Source organism: Frankliniella occidentalis, unplaced genomic scaffold (assembly GCF_000697945.3).
Source record: "Frankliniella occidentalis isolate FOCC.00 unplaced genomic scaffold, Focc_3.1 Scaffold314, whole genome shotgun sequence".
Lineage (NCBI taxonomy): Eukaryota > Metazoa > Arthropoda > Insecta > Thysanoptera > Thripidae > Frankliniella > Frankliniella occidentalis.
Window position 1 is genome coordinate 1 of NW_026267439.1, and position 1175 is coordinate 1175.

Sequence of the window (1175 nt, forward strand, 5' to 3'; positions counted from 1 at the left end):
CTTATTTAGGTGCTCTAAAATTAAGTACAGACTTGCAATGGATGATGTGAAGTCTGGTAGCCACCCTTGATCAAAAGGTCCTTCACAATCGGCCCTACATTCATCACTAGCTTTAAAAAATTCTTTCAGTGATGCCTCTAAATTAGAAATAGCAGCATCATACTCTTCTTTGAAATAGGCTTCTGTGCCTAAGGTGTATAGGGAAACAAATTTCTGAAATAAAAGTATTAAAAACGTTATTTGTTTAATTTAAATGGACCACAATCATCCAGATGTTCTTACTTCTGACTCGTAGTTGACTATGCTATTGACATCAATTCCAGGCTTGGCGAGGTAGTATTTTAAATTATGCTTCATGATCTCATTGTTTGGGTCATGGGACAAAATTGTGAAAACTGCAGATGCTGCCTTCTGCGTCTGCTGTGTCTGAAACAACACGAACAACACACAAATTAACTTTCAAGTGTACCCCCAGGAGTCAGGACAGAGGCGGGTGGAAAAAAAGATACGCAGTCGGTAGGACTCGAACCTACGCTCCCAGAGGGAAACTGATTTCTAGTCAGTCGCCTTAACCACTCGGCCACGACTGCGGCCTGCGGAGGGGCGAGCGGCTCATTCATGTGTTTGTAGTGGGGCGGGTCAATAGCCTTGACAGTCGCGGGAATGGGGAAGGGGGAGTGACGTCATGCGCTGCCGAGCGGCGCGCGGCGCTCGGGTGTGCTCGCTCGTGTGTTTGGGTGGCTCGGGACGCGGCGCGGCGCGCGCCACTTTTGAATCGCTGCGCGGAGATGCCGGCCGGCGGGGGAGAGCAGAGAGAAGGTCTCTCTGAGCGAGAGCGCAAAGCGCTCCTCTCTAGACGAGGAGGATCAGGATCGGACTAACACTTGCACCCATGCGACATGCGATCGTCTCTGACCACGGCCCCATGGCGCCTTACGGCCCGAACGAGTCGGCAACCCGCCCGCACATGTGCATGCGGGGCAGTCTAACGACGTTCGGCCGCAAGACTGTTCCGACTCCGACCAAACCGACTCAGAGTTGGAACACAAGCCCACTAGCCTGGTGCTACAACAATCAACGACTAGACTATGAACTATGACGAACTAAACCAACTATCACACAAGTCAGTAGTGCAATAACCCACGCCTCCGCCTAGAGCGAGGCGCGCGCAAAGC

General features: G+C 51.3%; 1 protein-coding gene and 1 non-coding gene across 2 annotated transcripts; both read right to left on the minus strand.

The window, feature by feature from the left end:
- Positions 1 to 32: 32 nt before the first annotated feature.
- On the minus strand, positions 33 to 452 carry LOC127751031 (cartilage-associated protein-like; the record flags this gene model as incomplete). The annotated part of the gene is made up of 2 exons (XM_052273919.1): positions 283 to 452; positions 33 to 213 (listed from the first exon to the last, which is right to left on the minus strand). Coding segments are annotated over exons 1-2 (256 nt in total), but the record flags the coding sequence as incomplete, so codon positions are not given.
- Positions 453 to 508: 56 nt separating this feature from the next.
- Trnas-aga (transfer RNA serine (anticodon AGA)) lies at positions 509 to 590 on the minus strand. The gene has a single exon. It is a non-coding gene; the product is annotated as a tRNA-Ser (tRNA).
- Between the last annotated feature and the right edge of the window lie 585 nt (positions 591 to 1175).